At 31.5% G+C, this 21750-nt stretch overlaps 2 protein-coding genes across 2 annotated transcripts; both read right to left on the bottom strand.

Moving 5' to 3' along the window:
• Positions 1-2401: 2401 nt before the first annotated feature.
• LOC119662151 lies at positions 2402-3207 on the bottom strand. Its single transcript, XM_038071709.1, has 2 exons — positions 3149-3207; positions 2402-3053 (listed from the first exon to the last, which is right to left on the bottom strand). The coding sequence occupies exons 1-2, from the start codon at positions 3193-3195 to the stop codon at positions 2483-2485; spliced, it is 618 nt and encodes a 205-aa protein (XP_037927637.1). The 5' UTR covers positions 3196-3207; the 3' UTR covers positions 2402-2482.
• Positions 3208-20726: 17519 nt separating this feature from the next.
• On the bottom strand, positions 20727-21560 carry LOC119662042. The gene is made up of 2 exons (XM_038071583.1): positions 21474-21560; positions 20727-21378 (listed from the first exon to the last, which is right to left on the bottom strand). Exons 1-2 carry the CDS (start codon positions 21518-21520, stop codon positions 20808-20810), a joined length of 618 nt encoding a protein of 205 aa, XP_037927511.1. The 5' UTR covers positions 21521-21560; the 3' UTR covers positions 20727-20807.
• Between the last annotated feature and the right edge of the window lie 190 nt (positions 21561-21750).

Here is a 21750-nt window from a genome sequence, read left to right on the forward strand (position 1 = left end):
ATAGATTCTTTTCAGCAATCTGTGTTATTGTTCACAAAGAAAATAGACTTAAAGGTCTCTTACTTTTATTTCCTTTTCCCCCCTCAGTGTTTGGGAAAAATATTATTTTTCTGTAAATTGAATGAATTTTGTATATTTAAATAAGCAAGCTAAATAGAAGTCAAAATTCGAATTAAATTTAACTTCAATTGAAAAATATTTAAAAACTATCAATCAGTCTGATTGTGTGTTAGAAAATCAGGTCCTTTGCTAGAGGTATATCGTACCAACCAATTTATTTTTAATAGAAAGCAAGAAACAACTTTTACTACAAACAGAGTCCGAGTAGTTTAGTCCATTGCCAAAGCTTAATAATGGATCGCCAGAAATTAAAACAAGTGGTGTCTTCAAATAGTGAAGCTGATGCTGCGACTGGAAAAGCACTTAGATGCAAATCTATTACTGTTAGACGCTCCATTATTGTTACACGCTCTGTCACGGCACGGATGTTAAGTGGAAAATGTGGTAAGGGTAAGGTTAATACAGATGCCGTAAGAGCCAGAAAGACTCAAGCGAAAAAAGACACTAAAAAGAAAGTAAAAGTTATTAAGAAGGAACGTGAAAACGTTAAGTGTATTAGGACCGAAATGCAGGATGAAAAAGCTAAGCCCAAGAAGAAGGTCAACAAGAAGGTCAAGAAACAGCGCGTAAGTCCACCTACACCCACCCAGACGAAACGGAAGGAAACTTGTAAAAAGAAAAAGAATGCAAAATCTAGGAAGAGGAACGAAAAGCTACTACTAGAAAATGTCGATCAACTTCCTCGGATTAGAAAAAGGAAATATACTGAAGAAGAAAATCACTCAGTGGTTCCTATTAAACGGAAGAGGAAATAAAGTTATGTATTTTTATATTTTTCTAATTTCATAAACTTTGTACAATATTTTTTATGCTCAAAATTTAAAGTTCACAAATTTTAAGTTCCAATTTGAAATTGCAAAATTTGAAGTTCAAAATTTGAAGTTCAAAATTTGAAGTTCAAAATTTGAAGTTCAAAATTTGAAGTAAAAAATCTGAAGTAAAAAATTTGAAGTTAAAAATTGCAAGTTAAAAATTGTAAGGTTAAAAATAGGTGTGTCCGTCTTTAGTATATAAGATTGCTATAAGATTGAAATGGAAATGCCTAAAATTTTAAATAAATCAAAGTAAATATTCCACTGAATTGCAAATCATCATTGTCTTTCTTATTAAGTTTTTATCCGAGGTAACTAAGTTTTGACTGTGTTATACGACGAAAATTAATGAATTATCCAAATTAACACCAATTTGTGAGGTGGAGTGAGGTCGAGAGGTAATAACGTAATAACAGTAAACATATATATTAAATTATTTGCAGAGCAAATTTAATAATTAGTTCATTAAAACTGCTTCATAAAAGTAATTTTATTCGTAAAGTCCTTCTGATATATGTTTTCGTCATCAATTTTGCACAAAAATTTTGGTAGTGTTTTTAAGATATTGAACTCAGAAGAACTCAGAACCTCATGAATATAAAGGAAAAACATTAAAAAAATGTTAAGCTAACTTAATTATAAGTTCCTGCTGTTACGAACTACTATAGACCGTTTAATATAAAATCCTTTAAATATGGTAAAGAAAAATAATAACATCAGAAACTATTAATACAATAAATGTTATTTTTTTAATATTCGAAGCAGAAAAAAAATATAGCTGCCAGTAAAAAATATCTGTTGAGCAACTGAAACATTTGTAATTGAAACCAGTAGTTGTGCGCACTACTACTTATTAACGATGTCACCAACAGATAAGATCTCTTTCTGGCAGACGTGACTTGCTTGACGAGGCTTTTGTTGTTAGAATAAGTACGTGAACGAAACCTAAGTTAAGAATTAACGGAATCAATTGGATCCGAAAGTAAAAGACCAAGAGATCTATTGAGCTACTTGCATTCATGTGTGTAGATTATTTCTCCAAGCCGAATTTCAATGAATTGTAGTTTTGTAGTACGAGTATTTGCTACCTCTTATGTGTCTATCTTATATCTGCTACCAATATTATATCTACGACCACAAACTCAAATTGAGTTTACTTTCGTCTTCTATCTGGAAATTGAAAATCTGTCTAAACTTCAGTACTGCAGAAATAGTGTGGATAGTTGATTAACTTTCTCCCATACTCTCCGTATCATTGATTAATTGGAACTAAAAGTTATACAGTACTGGGATATGTTGTTGTTTCAATGAGTATCTAAGAAACTATCAGTTTAAATCGAACGTTTTAATTCAAAGAATTTATTCAGAGATATATACATGATGTCAGAATATATATGCAAAATGATTATTTTTAATAGAATTTGTTAATCACTTTTAACACATAAATTTTTTTTTTTAAATATGTCTTACTATTTGAATATAATAAATACGAAAATAAATATTTATTAAGGTGGACTTTTTCTTTAGTTATATTTCAAGTTTTACTCTTCTTATTCAGCATCCCTTGTGTCCATATTGGAAGCATCATTTCCATCCTCGTCCTCAGTACGTATCCTTTTAGCTGTTGCAGCCTCATCAGTGCTACACCTTTTACGTTTTGCAATATTGAGTTTCTTCTCAAGTTTTGTTTCATTTATTACAACCGAACGGCTTATAGTATCACCACCACCATGTTGAGTTAATTCATCCTTCTTTCGCTTACCAAGATCTTGCGCATGAATGGATTGCTTTTGTCCACAGATTGTCTTTTCATCATTCACAACTCGAGAAGTTAAACCTTCTTCATTTACATTAAGGCTCTCTGAAATTGAATTTTTGCTACGACTACGTAAATTATAAACGTGTTCTATCTTGAGCTCTGTCTTTTCTACAGGTAATAGTTGCCTTTGTGGTAGATCATCACAAACGACACTACCGCGGATACTTAAATTACTGTCCGAAACTGACGTCTCATTACACACCATCGTTACCTGTTCAATTGGAGGAGATTGCGAACTGCAGCTCAATCCTGCTAAGTCCGTATTTGGTATTGCATCGTTTCCAGATGCTTCTGTGTTTCGGCTGTGGTATGACGGAGATTAATCACAAAAAGAAATTAGAGAAAAAAGTTTTTATGAATATTAATCTAATTTATAATTTTCATAAAAATTAATTACCTTTCTTCCACGTTTGATTTGCCAAATAATTTCTTAAATAACCACATAATTATTTTGATTCAAAAATATAGTATATATCAGTCAAATATTAAGAAATTTTTATCGAAAATTTTTTATTAAGTTGATTTGACTGTTCTTTTTTGACATAAAAAACAAATATATTTGAAGTGTCATTATTATTTATATATAACTTAAAAATAAAAACAAGAGTACTGGATTAAAATCTGATTATAAAACTTGTTATCACAGATTGTAAACCTGGACTTTCTGGACTTTGTGTTCTACTCTTATTCTAGAACGTGTTATTTCCATACGAATATTTCTTATGATCTATTTATTTATGTAGTGGACACATTGAAACCTTTCATTAAGTAAAAAACCTACTATTACTTATCTGTTATGAAGTCAGGTAATTTGCGAATAAAATTATTTAAAGTTGTCGGACCAATGTTTAAACAGCAAATACTTGATCTGTCTGCGATGAAATATTAATATATGTGGGAAAAATAAAAGTGAGATAAATAAATATGGGAATGACAGGTAAATACGAAATAAACTGAAATCAAATTATTTCAATTACGAGTACTATCAGAGGACGTAGTTATTATTGATTCTCTTATATTATTATTAAAAGGGTTTCTCCCCTTGTGAAAACCCAATCAATAAGCAAATGTTACTACGACCTTATAAAAACACCATAAGTCCTAGAATGCAGCAGATAAGATAATATAAAAAATTTTACTAGAAAAAAACTCTTTATTGGTTGCTTCAAGTGCAGCGGCTACTCTTAAAGTCAGCAGATGCCCTTAAAATTATTTAAATCATGCCATCAACGGATTTGTATGCCGAAAAGTAGCGCAGACCAATAAAGTAGGGTTCCAAAATTCAAAGGTCTAAATTTTTAAAAAACGGACTTTGGACAAGTCAATCAACAGACATGGATTATAAATACTAAACAGCAACAAGAAGTAAATACAGATGGTTGGACAAAGGTCTGGTATCAAAACGCTGAAGGTTTCACTTTCATGGATGTGATCATGGATGGCTAAAAAATTGAAAACAGATCTAATGCTGGATTAAACTGCTAATAATTATATATCACGTAGTCATATTGGCAATCACATTATTGAAGCATCTTCTATACAAAAGAAATATGTAGTCGTTTCAAAAGAAAAAACGACTATAATTGTTTATAGCTCGATTTTTGAATAGTAGTGAAATATAATAACAAAATGTCTTATTTAATACCTAAGCAGAATTGTTTTTGGTTTTTAAGTCAGTATAATTGTTGGACTACAAGTGGCAGTCTCAAGACTTTGAACCTATAAAATTAGAAGCTAAATCCGCACAAAGTAGTGAAAACTTTTATTGTTCAAATTTAAAGTGTAAAAATTATATACAATAAAAATTTTATACTGACAATCGGACTATATCGGATTATATTACCAACTACAGCGCACAACGCATTTTTATAAAATGTATTTAAATAGAAACAATCCATTGATTCACTGAAACCGAAAGGAAGTTCCATGTGTTCTGGGCTTCTGAGCGCATTGATTTTTTACAAATCGAGATAGATAACGAAATTGATAAAATATGCACATAATCACCACTGAGGATCCAGACTGATATCAAAATTGTCATCAACCGCGTATACAACGATTTTATGATAAAAACAGAAATAACTTTTCGGAAAGACAACATCTGTAAGGTAAGAAGAGCCTGCTACAATTCTTCCAAGAGATTTCTTATAAATTTTGTAGTTCGTTATTATCGTAACAGTTCGTAATAGTAATGATTTAAAGTAATTATTGTGACACTGATGGATCAGTGACTATTAAACCCGGGAAAAAACATTTTCTGATTGGGAGCAGAACCAGGAATACTTAGTTATAGTCACCTTATTGGTGATTTGCGATCACACCCTATTAATTGCACTAAGTGGTATCGCTAAGGACTTTAATACCAAAGAGTCCAATATATTTTCCAGCTTGTAGGGTTTCTAAGAAAAGTTTATTCAAAAACACCTCTAATTGTAAACATTTCAAATGAACAAAAATTTTCAGTATGTTAAATATTGATAAATTTGATGCCCTATTTATTATTAAATTATATAAATCTTGGAAATTGTCGATACTGTAAATTATGATAAAGAATTTTCCCAAATAGATTCTTTTCAGCAATCTATGTTATGGTTCACAAAGAAAATAGACTTAAAGGTCTCTTACTTTTATTTCCTTTTCCCCCCTCAGTATTTGGGAAAAATATTAATTTCTGTAAATTGAATGAATTTTGTATATTTAAATAAGCAAGCTAAATAGAAGTCAAAATTCGAATTAAATTTAACTTCAATTGAAAAATATTTAAAAACTATAAATCAGTCTGATTGTGTGTTAGAAAATCAGGTTCTTTGCTAGAGGTATATCGTACCAACCAATTTATTTTCAATAGAAAGCAAGAAACAACTTTTACTACAAGCAGAGTCCGAGTAGTTTAGTCCATTGCCAAAGCTTAATAATGGATCGCCAGAAATTAAAACAAATGGTGTCTTCAAATAGTGAAGCTGATGCTGCGACTGGAAAAGCAGTTAGATGCAAATCTATTACTGTTAGACGCAAATCTATTACTGTTAGACGCTCCATTATTGTTACACGCTCTGTCACGGCACGGTTGTTAAGTGGAAAATGTGGTAAGGGTAAGGTTAATACAGATGCCGTAAGAGCCAGAAAGACTCAAGCGAAAAAAGACACAAAAAAGAAAGTAAAAGTTATGAAGAAGGAACGTGAAAACGTTAAGTGCATTAGGACCGAAATGCAGGATGAAAAAGCTAAGCCCAAGAAGAAGGTCAACAAGAAGGTCAAGAAACAGCGCGTAAGTCCACCTACACCCACCCAGACGAAACGGAAGGAAACTTGTAAAAAGAAAAAGATTGCAAAATCTAGGAAGAGGAACGAAAAGCTACTACTAGAAAATGTCGATCAACTTCCTCGCGTTAGAAAAAGGAAATATACTGAAGAAGAACATCACTCAGTGGTTCCTATTAAACGGAAGAGGAAATAAAGTTATGTATTTTTATATTTTTCTAATTTCATAAACTTTGTACAATATTTCTTATGCTCAAAATTTGAAGTTCAAAATTTAAAGTTCACAAATTTTAAGTTCCAATTTGAAATTGCAAAATTTGAAGTTCAAAATTTGAAGTTCAAAATTTGAAGTAAAAAATTTGAAGTAAAAAATTTGAAGTTAAAAATTGCAAGTTAAAAATTGTAAGGTTAAAAGTAGGTGTGTCCGTCTTTAGTATATAAGACTGCTATAAGATTGAAATGGAAATGCCTAAAATTTTAAATAAATCAACGTAATTAATCCACTATTCCACTAGTCATTATTGTCTTTCTTATTAAATCATATGGTTTCATAATTGTTCTCGATGTTAGGAGTTTTTACCCGAGGTAATTAAGTTTTGACTGTGTTGTAGGTCGAAAACTAATGGATTATACAAAATAATACCAATTTAATTTTTACTCAGCCAATTGTAGCTTTAACTCACCGAATTGAAGTATTTCTAATTAGTTTCTTGCATTGATTATGGATAAAGTTATTATTGAGTTTTACCTTAACCCAATTTCAATACTGATTTCACATTTTCAGAGACTTGATTCAGTTTTGGGAAGAAAGTTGAAGGTAATATCTCAAGAGTGCGATTTTCTTTCCTACATTATTGACATCTGTTAAAAGTATGGTTTCTAGATAACCAAATTGTTCTCTATTTGCAAACATTTTTACAAAACAATCTTATATATGAGACACTCCTTTAATATCAATACAAGTGAAGTTCATGGAATGAAAGAGGATGCTATCGCGTTTATTTATGTAGTGTTCTATTTAGTGAGGGTAGAACGAATACCAATAATAAAATATATTCAAAATTCTTACAATTTCACGAGGTACTACTTAGGAAATATGATAACGATGTTGTTATCTAATTATAGAAATATGTTTAAAATTTAATTGTCTAAACATTCCAGATTATATTTAAAAAATAAGTATAATGTTTAGAAGGATTAATATTTTTACTTTTGTGTTTCTAACATTTCTGTCATTCTTTGCGAAATCACAAAAGTGGATAATGCACTATATATTTTAATATCGATTTGGAAGAACACATTCGAAGTCCAGTCAAAAAAAATAAAAATCAAATCAATTTCACAAATTATGAACACTTCATTTTATTTATTTTTAATACAAAGTTTTTATTTATTTACTATATATAATCATTATTGTTACTAAAGAATGATTAATAGCTTCATTCTGAGTGTACACCAATAGGTAAGGAATAAACTAAAGTATAACCTGTATCAATTATAGAGATATATATATATATTTTCATATATATACTTTTTGTGATATGATTCGATATGATATTCTTTAGATTGTTGCACTTAAATAAACATTTTCTTTAATTAAATATTTTCTTTAATTTGAAATGCCTTTAACGTATTTTGGTGTACTTGTGCTGCTTGCGTAGCCTCCTCAACAGTCCGTACGCGATAAAATTCTTGGACAATCGTAAATGACTTAGAGTTGTGAATCCCATTTTGTTGCAAACTCTGGCCGTACACAGTTTTCCGACGGCTTTGATATGCTTTCACAATTTATGAAGGTTGTGGTTCGTATAGTCCTTGGATGTTGTTCGTGCAACGTCGTGGTAAGTTCTGAATTCACCAAAGCAATGCCAGCCGTTTTATACCGCAAGGATACGCCTTACGTGCTTTTGAAAGTACTTCCCCCTGTTAGCAAATAGCTTTCAGGAAAAGCTTTTTCAACAAATTGTTTTTGTGTTTGGTTTCTGAGTTTGGTCCCCTTCAACCACCGTTAGCAGTTGCTCCACAAGCCAGCTGTAACGACAAGCTCTACATTGTCCTTAATTGGATGAAAAGGTAGTTGCACGCATACACTATTACATGCAGCAGTGGTAGTGCAAACAAATAATTTGTATGTATGAACGCATTGTTATTGCTTCTAGTTGTCATACGTCAAGTACGGACTGTTACTAAGATCCCCATAAAGTCGCTGGTTGGAGTTATGGGCGAGGTATTAATATATCCGAACGCCATTGCTCACATAGTTGAGGAGGGGCTTAATTTAATAAATTTTATTATAATTTTATTGCTTTTAAACTAATTAAAAGCGACTTTTTAACTTTAGATTTATATACTAATTGGAGCTAGAAAACAATTTCAATATAACATGAGAGCTCTTTCATGACACCTAGACAAACCAAAGTACCTACTACATTGGATTATTCGAATAATTTTTTTTCCAATATCTGTGACGAATAATTAAAAATATATTTTGAGAAACTCCAAGAAAAATTGATGTGTGAAAAAATTTCACACAATAATATATTTGTAAATGCGAATAAAATATTATGTACACTATTTTTTTTTGTCTAATGAATTATAGGTAAGCAGCTTGAGCTGAATAAACTGCGAAGTCACACATAGATTGCGTGATCAGAAATCATGGTTTAGCAAAATTAACAGGATCATCGATTGAATGAATTCACCGCTGGGCTTCGACTATCACCTTCGAATGGCAAACGCTGGAGACATTATAGATGTTCTTCTGGTCTGCTGGCAGTCGGATTTTGACTAGATTGCTGGTTGATTGTCTGGTTTTCAAAAAGTGACGTTCAAAGATGCTAAATCCTTGGCTTAAAAGATCTTTTTTTACATCTTCAATGCTCTGCCACCTCCAAACCTCTAATTATAATATTGAGGTGTTTTTCGTTGAAAAGAATGTGGGTGTGGTATGGCTCACTGATCTCATTCAAATATCTTCTTATCTTGTGGTGGTCGTCTATTGCGGCAGGAGTTATTTGTATGCACAGACAGACCTTTTTTGTCTCGTTGAAATTAACTTTGCCTACTTTCTTAACAAAGGTTGCAGGATGTACGATATTTCGATTCGTTGTATTGCCAGCAACATTACCATTAGTCCGGTTGTTTTCTGGCGTGGAGACCTGCTCCGGAGTTGGGAATTGAGGACTTTTTGTTGATATTTTCATTTGGGTTTCTATAGCGAGGACGGCAGACGACTTGACTGCTGCATTAATTGCTGGACGTGGTGCTGTTCTGGGGAGTGTTTTTTTACTGTTTTTTTACTATTTTTACCAAAAATATGTCAGAATTTACAGTTTATTTAACTAGATTTAACTAGATTTAACCGGAACCATTATTACCTGAACCGATATGAAGATTATTTTATGCAGTCTTTTATGTAAATATAAGTACGTTCTATATCAAATTTTATGTAAATATTTTTATCTAAAACCGAAAAAACTTATATTTGATTGTTCAAATTTTATGGCTTTATAATTTAATGACCCGATTTCAGTCAAACATACGAATGATCAAAGTTTGCTCTCAAAAAGTATGGGTAAAAAATTTCATTATTCCATTTAGATTGACAAATGAACAGAGTTAAATCCAATCAACGGGTCCGGCTGAACGAGAATATGTAATATGTACTTCATACGTTGTATGGCTTTGGCTTCAATGTGTAAAACATATATTGACAAATCAATATACCATATTTTGTGTAAAGGGTGCAGAAGAAGTTTCAGAAGAAGTAAGACCTACAGAAACATCATAATCATTGATACAATGACTAGGGATAACTAAAGACATTAAACATTTATCTGGTATAAGATGTAATTATTCACCTCAAACTATAGTCAATTTGACATTTGACTGTTTAATTTGAATTGTCATGTCAATTCATGAATTGCATTTTAAATCGATTGCCAATTTCCTTTATTCACAGGATCTGTGAATTTATTTTGATAATTTTCAGTTTTCGCATTTAGATCTGTATCAATATTACTGTTTTTACAATTGACATATACCTAGGATAGAACAGTGATGCAATGAACTTTTTGTGCGAATAACTGTCGTGAAACCCTCAGCGATACAAATAGAACACATTCCACAGTGAATTTTGTCACATATGTTATTTCTGTAGTGTATCAAAGATCATTCGAAGGAAGAGTACTAAGTACAAGTGCTATCGGTAAGTCTGCAGCTATCGGTTCTTGTGACACCTAGGTATGATAGATGCTTATTTACTCCGTAATGTCCAGTGAGAAACCCTGTTGGATACCATTTTTGTTCAGTATTAGAAGCTCCCTAGTTCTGGCTTTTGATCGATTCGGCATAAATTTTTTAGCTTGTCTGCAGGCAATTATATTATCTCAATCAGTTTGAAAAAGCTCAATAAAGGACCGCAGAATGGTTTTGGCTTTTTTTTTGAGTTTTGAAGTTTTCTTGACTCATACTCACATATATTTCCTCTTTTTGCTTAACTCCATATACTCTCGTCCACACATCTTCCATCATTCTAGAGCCATCCGTGTACAGATGGTTGTCTCTAACGAATGGAGGTATGTTCCATTCCCAGTCGTTCCTGTCTGGTATTAGAGCTAGGAACTTTTGGTGGAAGTCAAATTTAGGTGAGTAAATGTGGGATATAGTGATATTTAGTCTTTCCTGCGATCTTATTGATCGATTACTAATCAACTGTAGCTTGGCTATAAAAGGCATTGCTTCCTTTTCGACAAGTTGTTGAAGTGTCCTCACAAATTTAAAAGAGTGCTTATAGACAATAGGATATCGAAATACGAAATGAATCGAAAGGAAGAATTTCGGCTAAAATGGAAACAAATGAAATGTTTTTCAATGATAATAATAATTTTATATTTCAACAAGTTTGTTAAATGGACACAAGGAAACAAATTTTTGGTTATTAAAATAGTTTTATTTTTTTTTATATATAATATCACTCAACTCCAATATGATTTTTTCAATGACTTACAAATTTACATATTCAATCTCCCTATATGATTATCTGGGAAGCTTGCAAAACACTACTTATTGCTAACTTTTATCATATTGTTAAACTAAAATCGTTTCTACAAAAGAGTTTTTTTCAGATGTAAGAAGGGCAAGAAGTGGGAGGAAGTTAAATACGACAGTTGGGCTAGAATGATTTTTTAAGCTTTGTGAGCAGGTGGGAAAATATTTTTTATTTTATTATAAAATTCTGGAATTAGCTCTGGAGGTGGGAACAATAATCTGAGTTAATTATGCACCAGTTTGTAGGTAATGGATCGGCTAATAAAATTTTAGCTATAGATGAACTATTTATATAGTATAAACAGATACAAATTGATAAACAAGAAAAAGAAATATATTAAAAAATTTTCTACAAAGTTTTCAATAAAATATTTATAATTTTCCCATATATAGTTACTAAAAGTGTCACTTGTTATAAATTTGGGTAATTACTTCTTAAAAAAATCAATGCACTTATTCGTGCAAGAAAATTTAAAAATATGTTATATTTAATTTAATTTCTCTATTTAGTACTCAAAGTTTTAGTAATTATCATTGTCATTGTCAATTTTGTCTATTGGATTTGATGTTGGTATGAAGATTTATTTTTATGATTCTAATATCTCTCATAAAAACTCTCATAAGTAATTTCCAGTAACTGAAAATCAATCAGGCGCTATCAGATAAATACCTGTTAATTCTTAAACGTCACAGCACTTTAGGTAGTTCATATTATTGTTAATTTAAAAGGAAAGAACGTGCATCTATGGAGCTCAATGAAATATATGTTATACAAATCTAAACGTTTAGTTAGAATAGTATATATCGAATTTCCTAGTAAGTAGTGAGTGTATAACATATGTTTGGGTGTTAAAAACATATAAATGTAAATCAATACATTTTTTTTTCAATATAACGTCTTGAGTTAATTTCTCAGTCTGACAATTCAGTTACTATCTTAATAGTTTATTACCCGAAATTGTTGGGATTGTTACGCATATAAGAATTAAATGAGATCGACTTTGATGAAACTTTAATGTTTTCAATGGCTCGTGCTTATACTTGAGTAATTTTTTTTTTGGGATTGATTTTGATGTATTAACTTGTGATGTTTGCTACTCTTAGTGAACTCTGAGGACTGAAAATTCATATACATGAATTCTGCCTGGTTGTGTGTGCGTGGAAAAACATACGAAACATTTTGAGAAATATTCTGGGTAGTTCATATTTTTTATATCTTTCTTTTTATTTATTTTAGTATTCATAAATTACATATAAATTTCTTACTTTCGTTGTTCCATTTTGGCACTAAGAATAAATGCGAAACTGAAAATGGCAGAAGAAAAATATTGGTTGCATCACCCTTCCACAGTCTCAAAGTATGAATAAAAGGGAAAACTGTTATGAAAACTAATCCTCAATTTTACTCAAGTGTGGCATGGGCTAATGTTCATAGATATAAGACAAATATTTATTTACTAAGTATTCAATTATGTTATTTCGTTATTTTGAAATTGAGTCCAACACATATTTATTTATCTTACTTATTTTTATATGTGCTTTCTCGATAATATTCAACAATTCTTTTAAATATGGGGACATATTCTGCGTGGACTCTCAAATATTCGCTAAACAAAGTTTCATTTGTTTTGCTGAAGCACCTGTTCGTTTGTGAACAGGATAGATAGCAGATACAGAGAGAATACTTGTCTAGCGATTGATCTGGTTATACTGATCAGTAATATATAGCATTTATAATGTCTTTGACGTTTCCTGCACAGAGCTAAATACGAAATCGTAAAGTTTTTTCAATTTTCATTAACAGCAATATAAACGATTAAATAATTAGAACAATATTAGACATGTATATACAATATTAGACATATATTTAAACTAAATAAGTATATATATAAAAAATTGTATCTAATAAAAGTTAAAATTTTTTCTATCAGCACAAATACTGCAACAAATGTTTAAAAACATTTCCTCTCGTTTAGTTCTCATTTAGTATTTGGAAATTATTTTAAACTTCGATTCATTATATAACGCACAACAACCCATTTAATTAGCTCCTTCTCTACTCGACTAATGAAATTTGTCCGTACCAAACTATCCTCTAATAATTTTAAAGGTATGTAATATTCAAGTAAAGCCAATACTTCACTAAACATCATTCCTTCCATTTACTTTCGGAAATAATCCTCTTGATAAAAAACAAAGGTACTCTGTCCTGTAATAATATATATATATATATTACTTTTTTTTTTTTATTTAGAAACCGCTATTTAGAAAAGAAAACCTCAATGCTAAGAACAGGAAACTTATATATAACCAAATAATTTGTCCGTCACTTCTATATAGTTGTGTAGCGTTTAGCAAAGCTTCAAACACTACTATTCACCAGTTAGAAATTGCACAAAGCCAGGCTCTGAGAAGACTTTTCAAAGTTCCTTGGTACATTAGGACGAATGACATCCTTAGGGACCTCAATATTGATCCCATCAAAAAATATATAAAGGATAGAGCCCTGAAATTATTTGCGAAATCTGACAGACTTACTAACACCGCGTTATCAAATCTTAGAATGGTTACAGGCTCCTCGGAGAGGTATGCAGATCTCAGGTCAATTATTACTTAGTCTGATGATGTGATAAATAATAATCCAGTCAAGGCGCAAAGAGGGGTTTTGAAGAAACCTCGCAGTTAAGAAAAAGTAAAAGTGCTCAGGTGCACTGACTCAACTTGTCTCTCAACATAATAATATATTTATATTAAAAACTAATATATATAGCATACTGAGACCTCTTAAATTATGTTAAATTTTAGATATTAAAAAATTTTTATACCGTATTAAATTTAATATTATGTTAAACCATTTTGCTTTAATAAAGGCACTAGGCACTAATAAATTATGTTCAATTCAATAATCACTGTTAACTATCACCAACTATTATAAACAGACTACTTTTTGTTTATCAAAATATCAGCACTTTTACTTTTTTCGCTTAACTTTGGCATAATATTGATGTTTATATCAGAATCTCTTTTGTTTTCACAATAATTTACAAATTTATTAAAACACAGCTGATTTTAACAGCTGAGATTAAGAAATCGACACAAACAGGTGTGCTCACGAGTTAGCGTAAGTGGTTGCACTTTTACTCGGTTACCAAGCTCGTTACTCGAACTCATGAATACCCCTTAGCCTTTTTTTCTTTTTGTTTGGAATTGCTCTTTATCCCTCGTAGAATTCAAATAGCGCAGTGTTACCCTTCACTGCGTTTTGAATTTTCAAGTTGCTAATTGAAGTAAACGAAAAAATATATGTGATTATCTTTGCATTTAGTAAGTATTTAGTTTTATATGTAAATTCATTTGAATCCATAAATCTTTTAAGTCCAATAATTAAGCAATGTTGCTTACACAAGCAGTGCAGTGAGAACCCAAACAGTGAAGCTCCTCGAACACATTTCCATAATCGAAAGAAATCCTTACTGAAACAATGGCAGAATGCCGTTGAGTGATTAATGCCATTAACAAAATTATTACGGATTATAAGGATTTGCCAGCATTTTCATGCGTTGGCACATCCTCTCCAAGCACAAAATAGAATGTTATCCTCATGCTGCAGGCGCACACTTCCGGACTGACGGCTCCCCAGCTAGCTTGTCAGTTTGTCAGTTTGTCTATCTGTCTTTCGTTAGTCAGTAGTCGGCAGGCAGCAGTCGGTAGTCATTAGGTATTTTGTTTTTAGTATTTTATACCGCTTAGCAAATGAGAATTGGCAAGTGTGATGGCAGCGTGGCAAGACCGGCAGTTCTACGTTTTGCTTCGCTGGCACTAATGAGTGAAGACAATACAATTTGGAGTAATTCTTTGGCTTCAATTAATGGATGGATTGTGGCACTGGAGAGCGCGTTAATGTTAACGTATGCAAAGTTTTTGTTCACTGGTGGAACGGGGAGTGAGGTGACAATCGCAGCAAAACTGCGGAACACTTTTTACGTTGTTTTTGTTTTGAATCTTTCGTAAATGCACTGAAAGCAAGCTGGCAACCCTTTTGCTCTATTGTTTATGCGCTTCGCTGGAATCGCCTGAAGGGGGAAGCAAAAGCGACTAACGCCCAGTAAAACCATTATCACTTTGGTCTTGGTTGCATGGTGTTGCTTTTGTTCACTGTGAGTAGTGCAAAGTAGTGGGGGTTGGGTTGGGGTTGGGTGTGGGTGCTTGGGTTGATTTGATTGCTGAGCTCGCGTAATGTTAATGCTCAAGCATTTGATTTAATTTTATTAATTTTTTGCTTAAACTTAAAGCATAGCGAAGTTATCGCTTAGCAATGCTTATGCTTTAGGTCTTTCATCTAATTCTAAAATAAATTCAACTAATTACCATTAAATAAAAAACATTTGCAAAAACTATTTTTTTTATTCATCTTTCTTTTAATATATATTAAATGAAAGTTTATTGCTGCAAAACTAATTGGTCAGGAAGGTCAGGAAGTCAGAGGAACAGGGAGTATTATGCAGTTTATACTGTAGTTTGTTCTTTGTTACATACGTACACAGCCCACAGAGCACAGCACACAGCACTCACACATGCACACTACATTAGACCATGATTCAGTCAATGGCAGTAATGAATTCTGAAGCCAAAGCAACAAAAAAAGTTGAAATGTTCGGCTGAATGCGGGCACTGTTCGTTGGATGTCTTCGTGCATTACTTCGTGTTAACAAAGTCAGTTTCTTCAAACGTCACCCACCAACAAAACTTGTCGCCACTTACAGTTATACTCAATGACAAATCTCTCACACAAATAAATTCCAACTTTCATAATTTTCTTATTGTGCCAAGCCAAGAGGATATGTGGCTGTGTGCGTGCTGATATGTGCATTGATTTTGTTTGTATGTAAAATCAAAATTTATAGCTGAATTTCTGAATTATAGCTGAATGTATTGCTTGTATGCATGTTGCGTGGATGTTTGAGTTTTTATCATCGTTTTTGAGTTCATACTTTTTTATTGCCTGGAACTTCGAATATCGAAATTTTTTGAATGTTCCCTTATGTCGTCTTAAATATTACACAAAAGCCATCCCAGCAGGAATGAAGATAAGAACTCTAGTGAATAAAGATGTGACCTTCTAAAATTTTATTTTATTATCCTTTTTCTTGTGTATTATTTTTATTTTTATTTGCATTTGGAATCACAATGGAGATGTGCTTCATACGGAAACAGAAATGGACATTTTAGTAATAATTTTTGGCAAAATATTTGAAAAATTACAATTTATTTTTGCGAACGGATATAGATGAGCATTTTTTCGTACGACATACAACTTTTTCGTGCAATTCTCATAGTTGTGGTAGAGGACGTGTTGTTATACAAGTTTTAGGTTACTGGTGTAAGAGTTTAGGAGGATTTAAGAGATTACAAAACAAATTCTGTTTAACTAAAGTCAGATCAGTTAAAAAAGAGGCTTTAAGAACAATTAATTTTAACAGTCAAAGATGGACACTGACATAATATATAAAAGAGTTTCTTTATCGTTAGCGAAGAGCCGCAACAATAACAAAAGTCAATACATAATGAGCTGATAGCACCTAGCTTAGTTGTCTGAGAAGATTACGAGAAAATCTTCATGTACAATAAAAACTTTATTCAGCGAATACTCATTCTCATCCAACTTTTATTCGTTAAAGAGGGGTATCCGGCAGGTAGCACCTAGCTTAGTTGTCTGAGAAGATTACGAGAAAATCTTCCTGTACAATAAAAACTTTATTCAGCGAATACTCATTCTCATCCAACTTTTATTCGTTAAAGAGGGGTATCCGGCAGGTAGCACCTAACTTAGTTGTCTGAGAAGACTACGAGAAAATCTTCACGTACAATAAAAACTTTATTGAGCGAATACTCATTCTCATCCAATTTTTATTCGTTAAAGAGGGGTATCCGGAAGAAAGAGACACCTTGATTTAAATAAAGATGAACAAATTTGGTTTCAATTACATTGTCACCCGAAACGTATGTTGTTTTAACGCGGATGTCGTTCATCACAATATACGGTATAAATTAGATATAAATCACGCTTAAATTGATTTAGTTGCTTCAAAATGACGTCATTCCTAAGATATTGAGTTAAAGTTTAAAATTCGTTTATTGATTAAAAACACTTCTAGTTGCTAATAGGCTTAAAAAACTATCGATGTACAATAAAAATGACAATATAAATTTCACCGGAACTCTATCCTAGAAACACCAATCAAAATTTATGTTTAATTAACATGTACAAATCTTAAATAGTTAAAGGGAAAAATCTTCAATGGTGTATACTACATAGGATTTCCTATTAAGGTTATGCTTCGAGTCATAAGTTGATAAAAGAGATGGTGAAATAATATATATTCATTAAAACTTGTCTTTAGCGACTATTACATGATTGCAAACCTAAAATAATCCCCTCGAGAAAGGTATTTCTCTGAAACAGAAAAGTAATTAGTAAACCAGAGGCTGATTCTGCAATTCCCGACAAATTTTGGAAAAATTTATATGAATTAAAGAAGAACTTATCGATAAATAATGGCAAATCTTACTCATATGTTAGAGTTGCAATTTTTTAATATATTGTTTCAAAGGTGTGATTAAAGCAAATGAACGAAAAGTCCATTGAGAAATATAGAGTACTATCGTAATATAAAAAAATATTATTCTGGCAAAGTATTAACAGGCAGACAAGCATGATAGAAAGAAAGAGACAGAAAGATAGAGAAAATTAAACTCTAAAAAATTTTTAATTTAACTTAACTTGACTTTCGTCAATGCCTCAATATTTTTCTTTTTTGAAATTCACTTGTAAAGACTATTTACAGTAACAAAAGCTGACACAGCTGCCGACAAATACTTGAATAAATTTTGTACGGTATATATCAGATGGGAACATAATTCTATATTATAAAACAGATTCCGAAAAAAAACTCTGCAAATTTTAATTAAAATTTATTATTGACTTTAAGGCTGTCGCCATCTTTGTTACTGGCTGTGTGATCCATATTAAACTTTGCATTTCGTAGTAAATTTTGCTATTTCTTCATAATCTTTTGTTACTCTTCTCTAGGCTTCGAATATATTTGGTACATGATTTCGAACTATTATGGCCCATTATTAATACATAGCCTGCATATACAAAGTGTCGCAGTACCACAACTCTGCTAAATGCAGAACTTTAAGGTTTCTTTTCACATCTAACATCATGCCGTTATCTAAAGGTATACACAATTTCTCTTATTTGATATAGAACTTATTTTTATTTTTTTCATTAAAAAGCATCGAACTTATTTTCAATTGCAAATGTGCGTTGGATTATTACGAACGACCAGCTAAATAAATAGCTCCGAGTACTAGCAATCAAAGAAAGAGCGTCAAAAGTGCAAAGAAATATGCAAATCAAAATAAAATTATCTAACCCCGCTTACAATGGACGTGATGTCACCTTCGAACACCTTTAAAAGGCTAAGAAAGAAAACTCCCACAGAGTTTGAAATAAATAATTTGTACCATTACACGTATATATTGTATATGTCGACGCTTCAGTGGATTAACTAAATTGACTGAATAGTACATGCGCCTCATTTAAGGCGTTTCAAAACTAACTACTTATTGTCTAATTAGTCTGACTGTAAAATGTAGATTTAAAAAAAAAATGATCAGAATTATTAACAATACGTGCAAGTAACCATTCGCTTACATATCATATATGTTTCCAGGCAAAGCAACGCCAAATGATACCGCACATTGTATTGGACCATTATTTGGGCCCTAATGCCAAATAAAAGTTTTTGATTTGATATTTCGAAAAAAGTAACAATCAATCGAATTTATTAAGTTTTTGATTGCCAGAGTCCATTCCTATCTTCGTACACTTTACAGATTGCTTACCAACGTGGCAACATCTCATATAAAAATGATTAAGTGGAAATCTTAGCAACAGTTTCCCAGACATCCATGCGAGGATAAAAGTTAATATTGTACAACTTCATAACGGTAAATTAACTTGCAAACATTTTCCCATTTACGTATTTTGTGAAGAAATAAAGTCGTTTACGTTAATTTATGCGTGATTCTTGATAATATTCTATACGGTTGCATGGTTTCAGTCCATACAAGGACATTCTCTGAATTTTATTGTGAAAGTGGAAAATGTATGAACCCTCAACCATCATCCCCACGTGTCTGCTGAGCGATGAAAGCGGTGCGTAGTATACCCATAATAAAATTACAGACAGATGGACGGGCGGATGAACGCGCGGGTGGAAAAGTATTCGAACACTTCTTCCCTTCAGCGCAGTTTGAGTTGGGTTAGGTTGCGTCGTTTCGACTGGTTACTATACGTTGGATTTTCTTATTTAATTCCTTTGCGTAATTTATCTATTTTATATCTTAATTTGCATCTTGATTTAATGAAATCATTGAAATAAAACGAAAGTGGATGAAATAAAGAAAGCAAAATAAAAAAAGATATTTTAAGGTGAAAAGTGGCTAAATTGAAAACTTACTAAATTCAGTCACGTGACTATCTTTATAGCTAATAGATGTAGAGTGAGGTCGAGAGGTAATAACGTAATAACAGTAAACATATATATTAAATTATTTGCAGAGCAAATTTAATAATTAGTTCATTAAAACTGCTTCATAAAAGTAATTTTATTCGTAAAGTCCTTCTGATATATGTTTTCGTCATCAATTTTGCACAAAAATTTTGGTAGTGTTTTTAAGATATTGAACTCAGAAGAACTCAGAAGAACTCAGAACCTCATGAATATAAAGGAAAAACATTAAAAAAATGTTAAGCTAACTTAATTATAAGTTCCTGCTGTTACGACTTACTATAGACCGTTTAATATAAAATCCTTTAAATATGGTAAAGAAAAATAATAACATCAGAAACTATTAATACAATAAATGTTATTTTTTTAATATTCGAAGCAGAAAAAAAATATAGCTGCCAGTAAAAAATATCTGTTGAGCAACTGAAACATTTGTAATTGAAACCAGTAGTTGTGCGCACTACTACTTATTAACGATGTCACCAACAGATAAGATCTCTTTCTGGCAGACGTGACTTGCTTGACGAGGCTTTTGTTGTTAGAATAAGTACGTGAACGAAACCTAAGTTAAGAATTAACGGAATCAATTGGATCCGAAAGTAAAAGACCAAGAGATCTATTGAGCTACTTGCATTCATGTGTGTAGATTATTTCTCCAAGCCGAATTTCAATGAATTGTAGTTTTGTAGTACGAGTATTTGCTACCTCTTATGTGTCTATCTTATATCTGCTACCAATATTATATCTACGACCACAAACTCAAATTGAGTTTACTTTCGTCTTCTATCTGGAAATTGAAAATCTGTCTAAACTTCAGTACTGCAGAAATAGTGTGGATAGTTGATTAACTTTCTCCCATACTCTCCGTATCATTGATTAATTGGAACTAAAAGTTATACAGTACTGGGATATGTTGTTGTTTCAATGAGTATCTAAGAAACTATCAGTTTAAATCGAACGTTTTAATTCAAAGAATTTATTCAGAGATATATACATGATGTCAGAATATATATGCAAAATGATTATTTTTAATAGAATTTGTTAATCACTTTTAACACATAAATTTTTTTTTTTAAATATGTCTTACTATTTGAATATAATAAATACGAAAATAAATATTTATTAAGGTGGACTTTTTCTTTAGTTATATTTCAAGTTTTACTCTTCTTATTCAGCATCCCTTGTGTCCATATTGGAAGCATCATTTCCATCCTCGTCCTCAGTACGTATCCTTTTAGCTGTTGCAGCCTCATCAGTGCTACACCTTTTACGTTTTGCAATATTGAGTTTCTTCTCAAGTTTTGTTTCATTTATTACAACCGAACGGCTTATAGTATCACCACCACCATGTTGAGTTAATTCATCCTTCTTTCGCTTACCAAGATCTTGCGCATGAATGGATTGCTTTTGTCCACAGATTGTCTTTTCATCATTCACAACTCGAGAAGTTAAACCTTCTTCATTTACATTAAGGCTCTCTGAAATTGAATTTTTGCTACGACTACGTAAATTATAAACGTGTTCTATCTTGAGCTCTGTCTTTTCTACAGGTAATAGTTGCCTTTGTGGTAGATCATCACAAACGACACTACCACGGATACTTAAATTACTGTCCGAAACTGACGTCTCATTACACACCATCGTTACCTGTTCAATTGGAGGAGATTGCGAACTGCAGCTCGATCCTGCTAAGTCCGTATTTGGTATTGCATCGTTTCCAGATGCTTCTGTGTTCCGGCTGTGGTATGACGGAGATTAATCACAAAAAGAAATTAGAGAAAAAAGTTTTTATGAATATTAATCTAATTTATAATTTTCATAAAAATTAATTACCTTTCTTCCACGTTTGATTTGCCAAATAATTTCTTATATAACCACATAATTATTTTGATTGAAAAATATAGTATATATCAGTCAAATTCTTATGAAAATATTAAGAAATTTTTATCGAAAATTTTTTATTAAGTTGATTTGACTGTTCTTTTTTGTCATAAAATACAAATATATTTGAAGTGTCATTATTATTTATATATAACTTAAAAATAAAAACAAGAGTACTGGATTAAAATCTGATTATAAAACTTGTTATCACAGATTGTAAACCTGGACT

Source organism: Teleopsis dalmanni, chromosome X (assembly GCF_002237135.1).
Source record: "Teleopsis dalmanni isolate 2A chromosome X, ASM223713v2, whole genome shotgun sequence".
Classification (NCBI taxonomy): Eukaryota; Metazoa; Arthropoda; class Insecta; order Diptera; family Diopsidae; genus Teleopsis; species Teleopsis dalmanni.

What these genes read in the sequence shown, in the direction of transcription:
- LOC119662042 (XM_038071583.1), bottom strand. Translation starts at nt 21,520, where the DNA reads ATGTGGTTATATAAGAAATTATTTGGCAAATCAAACGTGGAAGAAAG. An exon ending in AAATCAAACGTGGAAGAAAG is followed by an intron (nt 21,379 to 21,473) that starts GTAATTAATTTT and finishes GTCATACCACAG; the next exon opens with CCGGAACACAGAAGCATCTG.
- LOC119662151 (XM_038071709.1), bottom strand. Translation starts at nt 3,195, where the DNA reads ATGTGGTTATTTAAGAAATTATTTGGCAAATCAAACGTGGAAGAAAG. An exon ending in AAATCAAACGTGGAAGAAAG is followed by an intron (nt 3,054 to 3,148) that starts GTAATTAATTTT and finishes GTCATACCACAG; the next exon opens with CCGAAACACAGAAGCATCTG.